Raw genomic sequence first — 18,114 nt, 5'->3', positions numbered from 1 at the left:
GAATATATGATGGATCCCTGCAGTAGAAGGTGACATATGCTTATAATATTACGAAAGCCTGCAGATAGTCTTTTTCTCTCCCCGAGAAATTGGAGTCATCCAGTGAGACTGATCAGCAGTAAATTTAAGTACTGAAATAAGGGGAAAATCTTCACAAAACATGTATCCAATTAAATAATACCACTGTCATAGGATGTGATGTTAGTCACTCCTTTAAATGGCTTTTTAAAATAGCTTATTTAAAAAAATAAAGACTCTGTCAAGTTGAGCTTGACTTTTGGTACCTACATGGACGGGCTTCCAATAATTTAACAAGAATTAATAGAATGGTTTGGTTTTTGAATTTATAACAAATAATTTTAAGACATAACCAAAATCTCATGAGTTCTCATGGGAGAACCAACAGATCTTGCAAGATTCTACTATCTCAAGAGTTTTGGGGCACTTCTGTACAAAGCAAACACACATACAAACAAACAAAACTCAAAAAGCACATTTCCCCCAAATAAGGATGATAATGAGTTTAAGATGATCTACCCAAAGGAAGATTAAACAGGAAGAAATAATCTGTGTTTTTTACTGTATTCTTTCTGTGCTGACTACATTTCTAGGCCCTGAGGATCAATGGCTGTAGAAATTTCTCAAATACAGACTTATTTGAGGTTTCTCTTGCTTAGACTACAACGTAAGTTTCAATATTTCAAGTTTTAAAATCTGGAGAGCCAATTAAAATAATGGCCCAAGAATATAATTTTGAGTGGCCAATGGGTTGCTATCATTGTATTATCATTCTCTGGGAGTGCCATCGTAAATGGTTATGCAGAGGTCCTGGAAACACTGTCTTGAGCTGAGGAAGTGACAGGTTCACAAGGAAGCAAGGATTATGAACAATGCCAATCTTTTGTGAACTATATTAAATGTCATACATACTCCTGTTCTCCTTCATCAAAGGAATGTGCTGCAAGGCAAAGCAAAATGGGAGGGAGATCATTTTTCCAAGGGGAAATTGTAGCCAAGAAAAGAAGGAAAAACCAATTTCCTGATTGGCATGTATCATTCAAACTAGGTAGGATGGTATGAATCTTTATCTCTGATGTGCTTCGCAGCAGCTACATAAATTGTTTTTCTGCAAGAGCACCAGCATAATCTCAACCCCATCATTCATTTTTTTTTCTTTTGAAAGAAAGTCACTGGATTTTATGCTGTCATTCACAGAATTTTTGTTTTTTTTTTCCCTGTTCAATCATCCACCTTTCTGACAATATGTCATCAGTGCAGCTTGCAATGAAACAATAAGGACACTGAAAAAATCTGAAATAGAGAATGAAATGCGTTCCCTTCCCCAAGTCCTGCTGTGTTGCCTCCTCATGGTGGTGGTGGTGGTGGTGGTGGTGGGGTGTGTGTGTGTGTGTGTGTGTGTGTTCCTGGGAGAGAGAGTGAAGAGCAGCAGGAGTGCATGCCAACAGTACATGTTCCCAGGAGAGCCACCTAAGACATGAAGGTCATCTTAGCTGCCCAGCTAAAGCAAACAGGCACCTTTATTGGGAGCAGTGATATAGGAAGATGCTAGAGATAGACATTTTAGTGACAATGGCAAAGGCATAAATTCACACTGCAGAAAAAATGGCAATGGTAAACCATTACCAAGAAAACCACGTAGATAAAAAAATATAAAATGATTGACAATATAGTAGTGCTGAATGATGGGCCCCTCGGGTTGGATGCACTCAACATGCTACTACAGAGGAAGAGCTGAGGATCTTTTGGAGTACTAATGGCCTTTATGAGGTGGCTAGATTAAAGCCTTCAGGACATCTAGTTGCTGATTTTGCCATACAGGAAAAGAAAATCCAAAGCTGCAGAAACAGAATTACAGTGAGAACATGGAACATAAGAAGTATGAACACAGGAAAGCTCAAGACAGAGAAAGATGAAATGAAACCACTACAAATTGGCATCTTGGGCATTAGCAATTGAGATGGACTGGAAATGGGCATTTTCAGGCAGAAAATCACACTGTTTGTTACTCAGAACATGAAAAAATAAGGCGGGAACAGTGTTGCTTTTATAATTAGAAAGGTATAGCAAGAACAGTATTTGCTACAATGCAATAATATCAATTAAACTTCATGGACAACTCTTTAATGCAATAATCATTCAAGCGGATGCTCCAAAGACTGATGCAGAAGAGGAGGTTGATGAGTTTTATGATCAAGTTCAATTTTAAATTGACAGAACATGCAAACAAGATGTGCTGGTTGTGACTGAAGGCTGGAATGCAAAGTTGGAAACAGGAAGGAGGAATTGTGGTTGGATTGTATGGCTCAGGAAGCCAAAATGAAGCAGGAGACCAACTTATCAATTTCTGCTACTGCAGTGATGTCTTCATAGCCAACACTGTCTTCAAACAACCAAATACTTTGGTACTTTGGTGTCAAAGTACCCAGGTGGATTCAATAAAACACTACTCCAAAAAGTTATAATCATGTGAAGGGGAAGGGGGTAAGAAACAATTGATTGGAGAAGACCAATCCTTGTATTCTTATACTTAATCACCCTCTCTGGCCCCACATACACAGAGTAGAGGATCAACAGAAATCTATTCATAGTTCAGCACAGCATTTCTTTGGGAAAGTTAAAAAAATCAGCAAAAGAAACTGCATTCCTCAGTTCTCCAGATCTATTTCTTTCAACAAGTAGAATTATTAAAATCTTCCCTTTCTTGACTTATACATCTTACCATTCTGTGCTAAATGGGACAGCAAAAACAGACTGCCTACCCACATCTCACATTTGTCCTTTTGCTTAACTTAAGCCACTTTCCCACTTTTTGATTGACCTATCTCTCCTGGTAAGTAGCCACATCGAACAGCTGATAAAAATATTTCCACAATAAAGTCATTGACAATAAAATCAATGTATACGCACGCGCACACACACACACACACACACACAAATGCTGTGTGCGTATACATACACTACAGACATAAAATTAGGATACCATGTGTCCTAGTTCTCCCTTAGGCACAAGTGGCTGACTTTGTGCCAGTTACTCTTTCTCAGCCCAATTCACTTCACAAGATTGTTGTGGGGAAAATAGGATGAGACATGATGTACACTGCCTTGCATTGTACAAAATAAAGGTGAGATATAAATCAAATAAATTATACACACACACACACACAAACACACATATACTGCTCCTCTTCCACACATCTTATTTTAATGAATTTTAATGAATGCTGTTTTCAGAATTTTACACATTTGCAAGTATGCTTTGAACTTTTATTACCTTTTAAAAAATTATAGTCAAAAACTTAGTAAACGCTTTAAAAAAAAACACCTGTAATTCCACTCTACCTTTCTTTTACTGTTTGCAGATGACATGCACATTAACAAAATCATTTGTTGGAGGTTCATATCTGCTTTACCCTAAACAAGTTCCCATAAGAACAACAGAAGCTTGCACACTATTTGGTATTTAATGGCAAAATTGTACACAGAAAGTGGTTTCTATTCTGCTTCTTCTGAAGAAGATGGATGCTGATCTGACAAGGTAGATAATTATGCTGATTGTAATTAAAGTTGCTGTGGGTAATGTTACAAGAAATAAACCTCTAAACAAATGAGGTTGGGAATAGTCCCATGGTCACAATATACTTCTAAAATGCTTGTGCCCCAAAAGGAGAAGAAAACCATTCTTGAGAATGATGCTTATGATTCTGACATTTAAGAAATACAACTGAGAAAAGAAAGGCAAAATAAATACAGAAGTCATGGGGTCAGTTGAAAATGCATTGTGCTTTTGTACAGGATTAAAAAAAAACCAATGATTTAGAGAGAAAGAAATATCTAACCAGCCTGAATGCAACATGAAATTATTCCAAACATCATGCTTTGAATGCCATGGCTATAGCCAAAATGTGCACTTATGCAGCAAAAACACCAATCAAAAGTAAATAAACATGGCTTATGGTCTGCTTGTGTTTGGGGGATCTGGTTAACTTCCTCCAATCCCCTCTTGTAAGCATTGTTGTACCAATGTTGGTGTCCTCTAGTGTTCAGTCTTTATAATCAGAACTAAGCTTAATCACAGTTAATAGTTCTTCAAAGCAGATTCTTATGGCTGTTCTTTACTTGACTCATAGAAATCTTATTTAAGATCTATTCATTGGTCATTAAACTCAATTACAAGGCAATTCCTTTCTAATCAATTCACGATCTGTCCCATAAAAGGCTTCCATATGGAGGATTTAGCTTGGAAAAAAGGCAACCGAGTGGGTCAGGTGTATATGTGAAGAAAGTGGGCTGGGAAGGGGTTTTTCATTATCTCAAAATATGCGGACCACAGTCATCTAATGAAACAGATTGGAAGAAGATTTAGGACAGACAACAGAAAGTATTTCTTCAAACAGTGCATAATTCAACTGTGAAACTCATTACATGGGTAATTTGTTTGGTTTTAAAAGGAAATGGATAAATTCACAGTGAACAGACTTATCAGGGGTTATTGGTCTTGAAGACTCAATGTTATGTTGGAGGCACCATGCCTCTAAATAGCAGTTGCAGTGGAAAAATGGTGAGAGAGGGATACATCTCCATTTTCTCCCTTTGAACATCCCAGAGGGCATCTAGTTGGCCACTGTGAAAAACAGTATGGTGGACTAAGAGGAGCCTTGGCCTAATCAAACAGCTGTCCTTATGCGTTTATAAAATAAGAGTAGACTGGTTTCAAGATCCTGATAAATAATGAAATAACAAGGTTTGTGCATGTATATCCAAAATGTCAGCCTTAGAACAAAGAAAGGCACATCCTATTTCCTATTTCCAGTGCCACGTTAGATCTGATGCCACGTGGGTCTTAGTAAAGAGAATCAGAACTCAAACCACAAAATGCAGTAAATGTTAAGCCAGATTAGATCCTGCAGTTTTTGTGTTTTCAATGCCTATTATTGTCAAATTGATCCCTACTTAGTAAACCAATTTGAAGATATAGGTAGAAAAGGTTTCCTCCAACCTAGCATACATATGCACACATGTTCCATCTAGGATGAAACTAAGGACAAAACTAGGTATCAAAGTAAGTCTATGGATGCTGTTGGAAAGAGGAGCCTACTCTCCTCCAGTTCTCCTTAGCCTACTCTCCTCCAGTTCTCACCAGTGGTACCATGTAACAATATAAAACATGTGAAATTTACCATGCTTCCCTGAAAGCAGTAGTCCAGAAAATTCAGAAGGCCATGAAGTCACAGTAAAGGAGGGAAAGTAGCACGGTGACTAGAATTCTTGTGCTTGATTTGACAAACCAAATTTGTCTTATTCCTCTATTCCTCCTGGATTTTTTTTACAGAACTGGAGGCATCATTATGGGTGAGGGTGGGGAATGATAAAAAAAAGACAAGATGGTGTCACATATAAGATGGCTTTGCATGTAAAAAAGGGATGGGTCTCTGATGAAGCAGTTGCAGCCTCCATATTGACCTTTTCGACCCACCTCCTGCAGATACCCCTGAACACTTAAGCATCCTCAGATGGTGTCCTCAGCAAAAGCAGAAGGTTGAAATGTAACAAGTTCCTTCCAATGAATTTTAACCTCCCAAATTCCTTCTGGTAATGCTTCGAAAGGCTAAAAATTCATTTGGATCTGGATAAACACTTAATAAAATGACTACTAATACTGCTTTATGACACATTACTAAATCTACGTGCTTCTTTTCCAAGATCCATTATTAAGGAGAGCAATTAGACTGTTCTTTTCCAAAGTTAATCTCATTCAGCAGTTCTTCTGTATGTCCCTTTCCATGTCCCTCAACTTTTTTATTTCTACCCCCAATAAAAAAATCTGCAAAAATTAATTAGATGAGATTTTTAAAAAAAAATCCTGTGTGATAAACAAGGGAATGAACTCAAACCCTCCAAATTTCTCACATAACTACTCTTCCAGATGTTAAAGTTAAATCATGTTTATTTTTCTCTGCAAGCAGCACACAACCCCACCATGTTCTCCATGTGGTATGCTTCCTCTGTAGGTCCACCTTAAATATTTAATTCTTGTGGAAGATAAAGTCAGATAAGGAAGTTATGCTGTTTAATAGCTCCAACTGCACCCATCTTTCCGATAAACGTATAGCTTTCACACTCAACAGGCTGCAGCCAGAAGGAGATGGTTCTCTTCGGACCAGCTGAGCATGCTCAGTGAGACCCAGGTGTGACCTTTTGCTCTTTTGTAAGCAACATTTGGGTCAGGCAATCCATCGTGGTGTTCCTGCTGTCAGGTCTGGTGCTTCGCTGCAGCCGTCTGTCACCGGGGTAGATGGAACCTGCTTAGAGGCAATCATGTCAAAACCTATGTGTCTACTCAGGCTAAAGCAGAAGGATGCTTTTGACAGGCCTGGCAAAGTCAACAGGAGATACTGGAGCACTCTGACTTACACATCCTTTTCCTTTTCCTTCTACAAATTGAATGCAGCGTGTGTGTGTCTATGTGTCTGTGTGTTGTGTATGGTGTGTATGTCTACATGGGTTGATCTGCAGATGTAAATGCAAGATGTGTGGGTGGCATATGCCAACAAATCTGGCTTTGCAGACCCGCGCTTGGCCTTAAAGCTGGTCATCACGGATGAATCTGTTGCCTTCAGAATGCTTCCCATAGTAGACATAGCGGCATTTCCCCAGAACACCTGCAGCAGACAAAGAGAACAGAAAAGGTTACTGTGATGTATATAATGAGAGTGCCTTGCAGGGAAATGGGGAATAAAAAATAAAAAAAAATTAGTATAAGAACTGAGTTTCCTTCAGTCTTGTATTTGAATATTTAATATCCTATGGCATGGATTGGACTAAGTTTTCTGCTTTATTTTTGAGGCAAAGGAGCAAGGTTAATACTTCTTTCCCTGCCTCCTTTATTTAAACAGGGTGTAAATTTCCAGGACATAGTGAGGAATCTGTTTTTCCTTTCCAGGCCCACAGTCACATATGTTACATGTATGCCCTTCTTAAGCATTCAATCCACATGAAGATATCTAGCATGGGAAGCATTTCTAGCACTGTAGGTAGAACAGGAATTCATGATCTCTCTCTTGCTCTCCCTGTGAAGAAAGGGGACTGGTGATATAGAATCATCCATGCAGAGACCTAAATTTGCAACAAATTTGCAACAAATCTGAGTTCAGGAGACATTTTACAAAAGGCTCATACCACATCTGTCAAGGGTTTTTAATGCCACATTTAAAAAACTAAAGTTTCCTTCAGATCAAGTTCAACTTCTGGTCACTTTGTGAATACATCCCTGTAGGGTTTTATTTTGTTTTTGGCCAACAATACTAAAGTAATTTTCTGTTTACTTCACTCTGGTCTGGTAGACCCCTCCAAATACAAACTCAGTCTACCCTTGCCTAGCTCCCTGAGATCAGCCAAGGTCAACTAGATGTTGTTATTTAACCAAGCAATACCGAATGGGTCTATTTTGCATCCTTATATAACATCCTCCAAGGAGTTTTTCAAATGCTGAAATGTGTATTTAACATTTGAACTTGAATTCACTTCCCAGTTTCTCCACTCAAATTCCAAGAGCAAAATTACACATAAAAAATCACGTACTTTTTAGCAACCCAGTTGTTTGGGTAGGCCACAAGCATGAAAATGCACAGGGGTTTCTGCAGGTCAAGATGGTGGCCATAATGGTGTGATCAAAGCCCTGTCCGTTTTTATGTGTGTCACATTTCATACATTTCAGACACCCCTGAAAATGTTTTAGCTGTCTGCAGTCACATATCATTGCATATCATTGAGCAAAAGTTGTCATATACTAAAATATCAATGCAAAATATATTCAGCCAACACCCTACCTGTAATGGTACCTTGGGAGATGGGGGGAAGAGATATTGCCCAGAGAATGATCAGAAAAGAGGGGAGGTAGCCCACAGCTGCATAACAGGCAAAGAACCTCAGAAAGGAACCTCCCTAACTTGATCAGGAGGTAAAAGAGACAACAGGAGATCTGAACTTTCAGACATGCAAGATTCTGTTGACGTAGCCTTACAATAAAGTAGAATTAGCTCATCTTGTTGGGTTTCCTGTTTGGTCTACCTGGAAAGGCTGACACTACCCAACCATAAAATGCAATGTATATCAACATACAGTACATTCAGTTGAAACTCCCTAGGAATTCTACTCAATATCTGCATGTTTTGTCTCAGAGAAATACAGTATACTGTAGAATTAGGTTTGGACTACAACATCCATAATGCTTGAGCACTGGAATGCTAGTTGGAATCTAGTTGGCCTTAGCACTAGATGGTCAAACATTACCATAACACCTCTGTAGAAACATTTCATGTGCATTTGTTTATAGATCTGTTCTATCCTATTTCCACATTCATCTCTGGATTTTAAAAAAACATGATACTTCTGTTTAAATACATATTTTGATTATATTTTCCTCCCAAAATATGCCTCTATATTTTTAAATAAGCTTTTCTAAAAGTATTAGATATTAATATACATTAAAATAATGTTCATGCTGGCATTTTTTAAAGCCAAAGTTCATGGTAAAGTTCAAAGACATACAAAATCAGAAGGATAATGGTACACTAATCTGCATATTAGCCCAAAAAACAGTGTTCTTTCCTTTTCTTTTTTACATTTTGAAATGTAACAGCATTTTTAATTTCAAAGTGACTTGGCAGATATCCAGGGGAAAAGTCCTGTAGCTGCATCTAAAAGTTTTTCATTGTCAGCTATATTTTCAATTTTTGCCACTTCCAAATTAATCTGACCTACTGGATCACACAAGTCATCCATATTCTTTCTGCTTTCCAAGGATTCCCAGAAAATTCTCAACCCAATAAACATAATAAGCACTGAGTGTATTCAATTGAAGTCAATGGGGGCTGCCTTTCAACATACATTTACAGGTCTGAAGATATTAAGAAAGGTGCCTTCTGAAAGAATGTATTTAGACATATGTATTTTCAAAAACAATACATTTAGAAATACATAATTTGGGAGAGAATATAATATATATAATAATATGCACAATATAATATGCATATAATTCCAAGTTTCCATGCATATTTGCTTTTCTTCAGAGATTAAGGCAGAAATGGGTAGGTTAGACTGATAGACGAACAGCTGAGAAGGTAAGGTGTATCAGAAATAGATGAATTCCTCCATCTTTTCTGGAAATCACCATCCATAGAAAACAGGGCTTTTATCTTCTAGAATGGCTTTTCATGACAAACGCTGAAGCCACTGTTGCTTCTCTTTCCCCCACGAGGCTACACAGGCCTGTCGATTTTAAGTATCAAAATTTAAAGACCATGAAGTGTATTTTTATTAGCATGAGTTGTTTTTTATTAACAACATTCCTCAAGTTCCTTTGGCAGATTGGACTGATAAAGCTGTCCATAAAGTCGATCCTGTTTTTCAATGCCTGGGATGGAAGCTGTTTATGGAAATCCTGGAGCAAGAGCCCCCTTTGATGAATGCATCAGACGGCGATGAAGTGTCAGGGCTTAGAAAATGAGGCAAGGACGCAACGTATTAATATTGTCAATGATCTCTTGACAGCAAAACAGATCCTGCAGTCACCATCCGATTTTAAATAGACATCAAGTGTGTTAAAGACAAAAGGCCAGGCTTCAGACAAAGGGGATGACTGGGCAGAGTGAGTCTTTGGGCAATAAGTTGATCTGAGAACACACTGTCAGGATTAGAGACAAGACTGGAATTGTGTGTGGTGACAGAAAACAGAAATACAGACAGAGATACTGGTGCTGTATTACGCCACGTATATTCTAACACTGTCGCCAGCCCTAACAAAACCTGACATCCTTTCCTATCACTTAGAATATTCTTTGTGGTTCCTGCGGATTTCTTTTTTCTTTTTTTCCCTTCCCTTCCCCAGACATCATTACCAACTCTAGTGTTGTTCTAAAGTTCCTGGCAGGCCTCTGCTGTCATGGGGGTTTCAGTCCTCGAGGCCTAAGGATAACCTCAGTCAATCTAAATTTGGAATTTGCGGCAGAAGTGCTCTCATTTTCATGGCGATCTCGGAAACTTGAGGTGATCTGAACACTAAAGTGTGAGGAGCTGTCACCTTAAATAAAGTCCTTCAAGGAGCAGCACTCAGTTCCAGGGACGCTGGGCAAGGATGTTGGACACTCTGGCAGCAAGAAATGAAATCCAGCTGCTGCTACTGGCCTGGGGAGAAAGGTGCTTGTGACGGTTAAAGCCAGCTGTTTTTTTTTTTTTTAACTCCTTCGGTCTACAATTGTTTAAATTAATGAAGTGTTGTGTTCAAGGAGAGTTCCTACTAAGGGACGCAGCTGCAGCTCCATTGCTGGGTGGTTTATGCCCATGTTTTTTGCTCGGAGAACCCTGATAAAAGCCAAGTTAAAAACAGGCTCAGCGGAATGACTATTATTTTTTATCATGAAGGTTATTCGTAAAGCAATAATCTTCCTTATCGCTTAAATGAGGCGACAAAGATGCCTGCATCTTTTACACACACAAACACAGGCTCACAGGGATTTATATTTACGCCCACATAGACACGTCCACCCTCCCCTTTCCCCCCTTAGCAGCCGAAGAAGCTCTGCAAATGGGCAGGGCTGTGGGCTTCAGGAAGAGCATTTGGTAGGTCGGCCGTCCGTCCGGCTCTCTCCGTCTCGCTTGTCTTGGGGGTGGATCTCTCCCATCCCATGTTGCCCCCATTTCTCCCGTTGGTTATATCCTCCAAAAATAATTCCAGAAATGTGTGGCAAAGAGTAAAAAAAATTGCCAACCTTTAATGACCTACCTGGCATTTTTAATTAAAATATCCAGCGCTGGTCCTGATAAGCGAAATATGGTTCCAATACAACAAGAACCGGGAGCTCTTTTCAGCTCCCTGTTCAGGCTGTTGAAAAATGACAATATGCGCTCTCTTGAGAGATGATCCTTCCCCAAATGAGGCACCTAATTTTTCTTAAGTAGCCACTTCCACCGTCACCCATAAGCTGTTAAAGCTATAATTATGAAAAAATTGCATGGGGAAGATTCATTTTTAAATACACTCTTTATCTTTTAAATGTTTTCCCTCTGCGGAATGGATGTTCTAATTATACTGGGTAAGTAACAATCTTGCAATCGTTCGCATGCACGGAGATATCTGTCTCACTCGAACATTACATTGTACTGTCAGGACGACAGACCTACTGGAGCTCGGGTGCAGGGAGGGAGATCCAATTATCCTCATAAATAAATACATGCTTGCATACCAATACAAGTTTAAAAAATGCATTTTTTTAAAAAAATGAGTGTGCAGTGCTCAAAACTCAAAGGGTATGAGATCATGTCATTGGATCAAATTTCATTCCAATTAGTATTAAACATCAGAGCAATCTTCTGATATCATTGCCTATAATGGCATCTTCAACATTCTTCGAAATAGATAAGACTTTATATTTCAAGCAATACTTTGTCCAGAAAAAACATGGTCCAAAACAGCTCATGCCTTTTCTAAAAGGACATACTCCTGCATAATCAAGTGAGGGTTGTGATCTAGCTTTACCAGCAATTTAGCCTGCTGGAAGATTGAAACTGGATTAATGCCATACGTATCCCACAAAGGATCAACCAGCGTGTTACATAAGAGACGTAATGGTTCTTCCAGATGGAAGTACTGATCTGATAAGGGATCCTCCCCAATCATAGATGGCTGGGTGTTTTCCACTGAAACATTTCCCAGCATATCCCTGGCAAGTTATGATCTACCTCCAACAAGGACACCCAAATTCCTGCAATGAATGCAACAGCATTCTTTACTGCTTTAGATTTGAATGCCTTATTCAAATGCCTGCCTCTTCTTCGGCGGTTCCTAGGGTCCTAGCGGGAAGGGAGACAGATGTCCCTCCATGCTGAATTCCATAATTGTGTTGGCCATCCTGTGATCATGGAAACTTTGACCACAGGCCGGGAAAATGCCTGTTTGTATGATATGACTCTACAATATAAGTGGGGGAACCCTTCAAATTATTTGAAAGCTTTAGTTGCTGCAAAATTAAGCCACGTTATTGTTAGCAGTAATAACCTGCCAGGAACAGATTCTTTCTATTTTAAAATAACTTAATTAGTTATCATTTTATTTTATCATTTTACTTCCAGTCCAAGGGAAATAGTAATTCCTGGTTTTTATCTTGAAAACTCTAAGTGGTCTAGATCCAGTGGTGTGTTGGAGTCAGCTCTCACAGGCTTAGGAGAGTTGATTGTTAAATTTTCTGGGAAGTTACAAACTGGTTGAAATCAGAGGTGAGCCTCAACACCTAACATACCAACACATATAGACTTCAACTCCCAGAAGTCTTAAAGCATGCTAGCTGGGGAATTCTGGGAGTTGAAGCCCAGGGAATTCTGGGAATTGAGGTCCATACATCTTAAAGTTACCAACTTTGAAAAACACTGAACTAGGCCAACAGAAACTGCAATAATACTTCTGTGCAAAGTAGCAGTCAAGCCAATGGGTGATTAAAGGCAGCCTGGTGTAAAAGCATTTCAGTATTTCCACTGCAGCTATGGATGAAATGGGTATCCTTTCTCTAAAAAGAAATGGGAGAAAACAGATGCCCTGGAATTTTATTTTTAAGTAACTTAAATCTCTACATATAACTGTGTCTGGATAGGAAGGAAAAAAATCCCAAAAGCAAAAAATTAGACTTAGGCCAAGTGCATGGAAATGAACAGAGAAGTTGATGTTTAATAATACGCCATACTATGCCAGGGTTCTTTTAGGTCATCATGATCTAGCCAGGCTACAAACTGTGGCTTGCCTTCTATGACCCAGGCTGAGGCATAGTTTAAGGGTCTCTAATGCATTAAGGATCCAAGCCATTAGGTTAACAGATTAAAAAGAAAAGAAAAGGGAAAAAAAGCGAATGTTTCCATTATGCATATCCTTGCAGGGAAACCAACCACACACCGTGCCTTAGATGTCATATTTCATTTGCAAAGGGAACAAAAAGTCTGCTGTTCCTTCTTGAATGACAATGCCATGATCTTTGCGTTGGGCTTTCTACAGATCCACTCCTTCTGGCGAACACAGGTCCTTTCAGAGGAATTATTTTAATCATTTAAATAGATGGGTACAACTTTGTAGAAAGGCCTCTGTGCTCTCTTTCTCTGTGTAAGAATAAGGGAAGAGAGGACATTTGTTTATTTTTCTTGTTAAGGTCCAATATGAGCCAATGGGACACGGATGGGGAGCAAACGCCCTTCCAGGTATTGCTGAACTACAGTTCACAGCATCCTCCACCCTTTCCCATACTGCTGTGGCTTCTGAGAGTTGTAGTCCAGCAATAGTTTCTCATCCTCCACTAGTTATAAATGTTTGGCTTAGGAGATCAGGTTTTCTTGATGGAGAGAGGCATGAAGATCAGAACAAATTAACAACTGACAGCCAACAGAGTTGGTAACTGGACTTTGTTCATGCAAGTGAGCTGGTTCAGATGTAGTTAAGTCTTATTTTAGGATACAAGACTATGCCGAGCATGGTTCATCCAATCTTCTCTCTGCTCTCCTTTCATTTAATCGAGCTTTCATTTACATGTTTTATCAACTGTAGTTTGTCCATATTCCACAGCTGAGCAAGTGTGGTTACTTATAATAGTATTTGAGATGAACTTATTTGAAACCATAAAGCTCCCTGCTATCCATAACCCGTAGTTACAAAGACACATTTAAACGAGGTTAAGATTTCCTATTGTTTGTCTAGCACAGTGTTGTCCAAACTTGGCCACTTTAAGATGAGTGGACTTCAACTCCCAGAATTCCCCAGCCAGCATGGCTGGCTGGGGAATTCTGGGAGTTGAAGTCCACTCATCTTAAAGTGGCCAAGTTTGGACAACACTGGTCTAGCATAATAGCCAAATCCTTACCACCTACCTGCTTTGAAATGTTTGCTTTTAAATGTGGAAGGGTGCAAAAATTATTTTCACCTGACAGAGCACTACTGACAGATCCCCAAGTGTTTCCATATGAATCATGGTAAATTGCCATTTGGAGTATATATGCCTCAGTAGATGACACCACCTGGTTAAACAGGGTCAAACCTTGATAACATTTAGATGGGAGAACACAAGAAACCCTATAACTGTGGACTAAACTGGGGGGTTTAAACCAACAATAGTAAATGGATTTGTCCATGAAGTCAAGCTTGACTCAGAGAAAACCTATAGTGTATATGTATCTATATCTATCTACATCTATGTCTACGTCCATACACCCACACACATGCTCATATACACACACAAAAATAAGAATACTGCTCTAGGTCCAACGTTCTGCTTAATACATCGTACCTGATATCTGAAGCACACCACATTTAATGTTTGGTCAAGATCTAGAAAATGAGCAAGGGGGAACTTCCCTAATCCACTTCTAATCAGCTGTTGTTTTTTGAGTGGAAGAATTGCATTCCATAACTGCATTACACACAAATTATGAGAGATCACACTTGATACCATCTTGTTTTTCAATAGGAGTAAAATATGTGAAACAGGACAGAGGCAAAAGAATAGGAAAAAGGGCATAAAAAAAGGCGAAAAGATCTACTTATTCATTAAGTATAGTTATGTTGCATATAACACATGCAAATCTCAGATCTGCAAAGTCAGGAGATTGATTAGTAAACAACTGATGTCTGTTTTAATTTTGTTTGTAATATTCTATGATTGCCACTTTCAGTAGAACCACCCTTGAATTCTATTGTTTCTTTCTGATTCACTTATACAGTACCTAGTTTCATAGGTTTTATATCTAATCTTATTTTCTAGATCTTTTCCCATTCTTAGGTTCTTCTACATCATTGCCTAACTGAGAAATGCCATATTAGCAGCGGTGACGTACAGCACTCCAGAAAAGCCATTAACAGTGCTATGTAGAATTCAGGAGACCACTTCCTTTCTCTTGGACACAGTATCATCCTTTGTACTTGGCTTCAGCACCATCTTAATGTTTTATCTAAATATAGTACTTCTAAACTGTGTGAAGCTCCTTGAGAAGAATCATCAGTCTAGACCACTCTAGGGATTTTCAGAAATTCATTTCATGTAGTTCTTTTGGACCCCAGAAGAACAAAACTGGGATGCAGCATTAATATAATGAATATAACTTTTGTGCATATTGTGGTGGTACGAACACTCGGGGCTGTGACTCCTGCGCCGGGAGAGGGGCTCCAACAGATCCCAGGAACAACCTCAGAGTCCAGAAGAGTGCAGGGCTAGGAACAGCTAAGATCCTGCGCAGAACCGTCAAACTCCCAGGCCTCTGGTAGAGGACCTGAGATTAAGGAAGACACAGACCACCCATAGGGGTGAGAGGGGAATTTTTTTTTTTAATACACACGCCCATACATACATGAGTGCACACTATGTTTCATTGGTAGACCAAATGGACTGCAGTAGGCAGACACAGGGAAGTGCTTAAAACATAGAAGGCAACATTATATTCACATTTGATTCATGTTGCTAAGAAAGTTGAAATTTTTGAATTAAAATTATGCCTAAAGATATATCCCTAAAGATATGGCATGGAAATAAGTCTTTTTTTCTCTCCTCCTATGCAATGGAAAGCAAGTTCCAAAGGTCAAAGAAATCTATGTCCACCAAACCTAGCTAACCAGCTAAACTGAAGGACTTGTCCACTAGAGGGCAGCATTAATTTGTCGAATGAAGAGGCCAACGCCACAAACTAAATATTCTTCTAGGACAATTAAAGCAACGCTGTTTACTTCCATCACGGTCCACTTTATGCTTTGTAAGGATCTGTGGTTTCAATTTGTACATTCGTAGCTTTCAGCTTATGCCTAGAAATCTGACTTGTGGTAGATTGAAAAACCCCACTCACCAATCTATCTTTGTGCAAAGCCAGCACTAAGAAAAATGTAACCGCTTTGCCCAGTCCAGGAAGAAATAGCATTAAAAAAAAAGAAAGAAAAAAGAAAAGCACAGTGACCACCAACGCTTGCTCTCTAAGCAAATACGAAGGTGAATTTCTAAATCTTACTCAGCAGAAACAATGTGAAGGCACACGCTGAATACCAAGAGTGGTGAAATCTCCCTAGGCAAGGGATATTAGGACCGCCTTCCGTCCTGGAATGAACTAAAACTTCATTGCAAGGTCCCTAGCAACTGTTGTTATCTCCTCATCCCCCATATGATCCAAACTCCGTAAGACATTTTATGCAATCGGCAGACATTTGGGCCTACGATTGGAATTCCATTTGAAGTTCCTGCTTGCAAGAAACACTTGAGAATTTTGAAAGCAGCAAATGTTGAGACAAGCAGCATTTGATGGTTTGATGACTTAGCAGGTTGCCTGTATCTAGGAGCTCAAGGGAGCATAAACAGCCTAGAATCACACAATGAACTTCCATGGTTGAGGATGGACTTCAACCTGGGTCTCTCCATTTCCATTCCAAGAGCTGAGCCAGCTCACCATGCTTCATAAGACTGGCATCATTTCTTGAGGGATGTTGCACGTCTCTTAAACTTAAAAATGGAAATAGAAATAACGGTAATTGAAGCAAAAATGATCAACTCTGAAGTAGCCTGTTTTGGTTACCTAAGAATGCATGATGGAAAGCACCATTTTTCTTAGGGAAAAGTTCCAGAACAGAGGCTAAGATGCTTATAAAAGGTCATTGGAAAATATAGGCATTAGCATTAAAGATAAAGTATCATGGTGTTCAATTATATTTTAATTGTTGTTAAACTATACTGACGTTGCTATTGAGTGATGCTTACCATAAGTAAACATCCATTTATTGGCAGTATAATATGGGCAATCTTTATGCTAAAATACTAATCCAGTATTAACAGCACAAACTTAGATTCACTTATGCAGAAGAAGGGCTGTGCAAATCTTCAAAAGTGCTTCATTTTGATGAAGATTCAAGCCAAGCACTCCTTTGAAGCTGCTTTGTGAAGCCGACGGCCCCTCTTCTAAGAGCAAAGCAAAGGGATCATGTTTCCTCATGCTTCTTTGCTTTGCAGTCCTCAATCTTCTCCAGCACAACTCACCCTCTGAAAGGCTGCAATAAGAGTTGTCCTGAAGCCCCCAAGGTATGCCTTAAAACATGTCCAGGATGATTGAATGATTGAGTTTATACGCCACCAACTTCCAACAGGTGGCTTATAACAGAACATTAACATCCATAATATAACATGATCTTCATGATGGTTGCTACTGCTGCTTCACTGATCACTGATTCTTAAACTTTCACATTATTGCCCGTGTGAACATATTAAACGCTATGTTCCTTTTTTGCCTAAAGTAAGGTTATGTGGATCTGGTAGAACTGGGTAAGCCTAACGTGAAACAGGACCAGTTCCCACAATCTCATCAGTCTGGTCAAATTTACTTATCAGGGGTTCTGGCAGCTCGCAATCACAATAACTGGGTCAAAAGTAATCATTTAGGGAATGTCTATTTTTAGGAAACAGAGCCAATTTTTGTAGTGGTAAAGGCACCAGGCCAGAACCCCGGAAACCGTGAGTTCTAGTCCTGCTTTAGGCACGAAGTCACCTGGGTGACTTTGGGCCAATCACTCTCCCTAGGAATTAGGCAAGGGCAAACCACTTCCAAAGTCCAAAAAAGAAAACTGCAGGGACTTCTCCAGGCAGTTGCCAAAAGTCAACACTGACTTGAAGTTCCACTACAAGACTTTTACTTTGAGGGCATCATCTAATCCAGATTATGCTTCCAATTTGTTCCCTGCTTTTGTCGCCTAGAATTATTTAATTCACAGATTAATATTACCGCTTTTTGTTTGTCACACATTCTGTAGTATGGATTGAATCAGTTTGATTTACTTTCTTCTGTGCAAAGCAGATTCAGCACCCATTCTCTCCTGATCTTTGTGTTCCAAATGGGCTACATGTTAATGAATTGGGCAATAATTCGCAGATATACAGTATGTCTCATGTCAGAATGATCAGTCCAAGGAAGCAGATCCTTGTAAAATCCAGATCAGAACATTAAGCTCTCTAGATTGAGGAACATCAGTAATGATGGGAATTCCTTCAAGTTTCCAAAGCCTTATTCAAAATTAAACCATTCCAAATCTATAGGAAAATT

General features: G+C 39.1%; 1 protein-coding gene across 2 annotated transcripts in view; it reads right to left on the bottom strand.

The window, feature by feature from the left end:
* Positions 1-2,211: 2,211 nt before the first annotated feature.
* LRMDA (leucine rich melanocyte differentiation associated) overlaps positions 2,212-18,114 on the bottom strand; it is an 821,041-nt gene continuing 805,138 nt past the window's right edge. The window contains exon 2 of one of the 2 annotated variants that reach the window (XR_015793549.1): positions 2,212-6,680. Coding sequence is in view for 1 of the 2 variants with exons in the window: in XM_088128961.1 (XP_087985087.1) it covers positions 6,601-6,680 (80 nt within the window). In the remaining variant the exon portion in view is untranslated. The remainder of the gene's footprint in view (positions 6,681-18,114) is intronic. The other variant, XM_088128961.1, reaches the window with a different exon arrangement.

The sequence above is a fragment of the Python bivittatus genome, unplaced genomic scaffold (genome assembly GCF_059951505.1).
Source record: "Python bivittatus isolate LINGU-HERP-01145 unplaced genomic scaffold, Pbiv_v1 ctg000050_np1212, whole genome shotgun sequence".
Lineage (NCBI taxonomy): Eukaryota > Metazoa > Chordata > Lepidosauria > Squamata > Pythonidae > Python > Python bivittatus.
This window is presented reverse-complemented; position numbering and strand designations above follow the sequence as displayed.